Source organism: Dendrobium catenatum, unplaced genomic scaffold, assembly GCF_001605985.2.
Source record: "Dendrobium catenatum unplaced genomic scaffold, ASM160598v2 fragScaff_scaffold_1228, whole genome shotgun sequence".
Classification (NCBI taxonomy): Eukaryota; Viridiplantae; Streptophyta; class Magnoliopsida; order Asparagales; family Orchidaceae; genus Dendrobium; species Dendrobium catenatum.
The window spans coordinates 693,598-694,491 of NW_021319690.1; the positions used below are offsets into that span (position 1 = coordinate 693,598).

At 40.3% G+C, this 894-nt stretch overlaps 1 protein-coding gene across 1 annotated transcript; it reads left to right on the plus strand.

Moving 5' to 3' along the window:
* LOC110096276 (uncharacterized mitochondrial protein AtMg00810-like) lies at nucleotides 1-894 on the plus strand. Its single transcript, XM_020822143.1, has 2 exons — nucleotides 1-691; nucleotides 734-894. Exons 1-2 carry the CDS (start codon nucleotides 1-3, stop codon nucleotides 892-894), a joined length of 852 nt encoding a protein of 283 aa, XP_020677802.1.

Here is an 894-nt window from a genome sequence, read left to right on the forward strand (position 1 = left end):
ATGCTTTTTTACACGGGAATCTTCTACATGAGACAAACGAAAGGCTTCGAAAATGACAACAACCCGAATCATGTTTGTCAACTCAAGATAGCAATATACGGCCTCAAACAAGCACCTCGTCAGTGGTTCAATACATTTTCCACATACCTATACACTCTCGGCTTTGCTCATGGAAAAGCAGATTCATCACTCTTTGTTCTTCACAATGATAATACTTACATAGCTATCTATGTGGATGACATACTATTAACAGGAAATAATTCTTCCATGATTGCTACTATCATTTCTCAGCTGAACACCAGGTTCTCCATGAAACATCTTGATCTTGCCAACAGCTTCTTGGGACTTCAAAATAAGACAAATCATAATTCTTACTTCTTATCTCAAACAAATTATGCTGCCTCAATTCTCAAGTTGGCCGGCATTAACAACACTAAATCTCTGTCCAACCCGTTGTGTACAAAGGTTCCAGATATTATTCCCACCTCACAGCTGCTGACCGATCCTAAAATATACAGGCAAATCACGAGATCGTTGCAATACCTCACATTAACACGGCCAGACATCTCTTATGCAGTCAATTTACTTTGTCAAAATATGCACAATCCCTCCTCTTATCACTTCTATTTACTTCATCGCTTATTAAGATATATCTATGGTACACTATCATTTGGTATTCCTATTCTGCCAGGTACACTGGAACTAAAATCCTTCTCGGATGCGGATTGAGCAGGTGATAAGGACACAAGAAAATCGACCTCTAGCTACTGCACTTTTTTGGGCCACACTCTCATCTCCTGGACCGTCAAGAAGCAACATATGATTGCCCGTTCTTCAACAGAAGCTGAGTACAGGGCCATAGCATTGGCTCTCACCGACATCATATGGATGTGA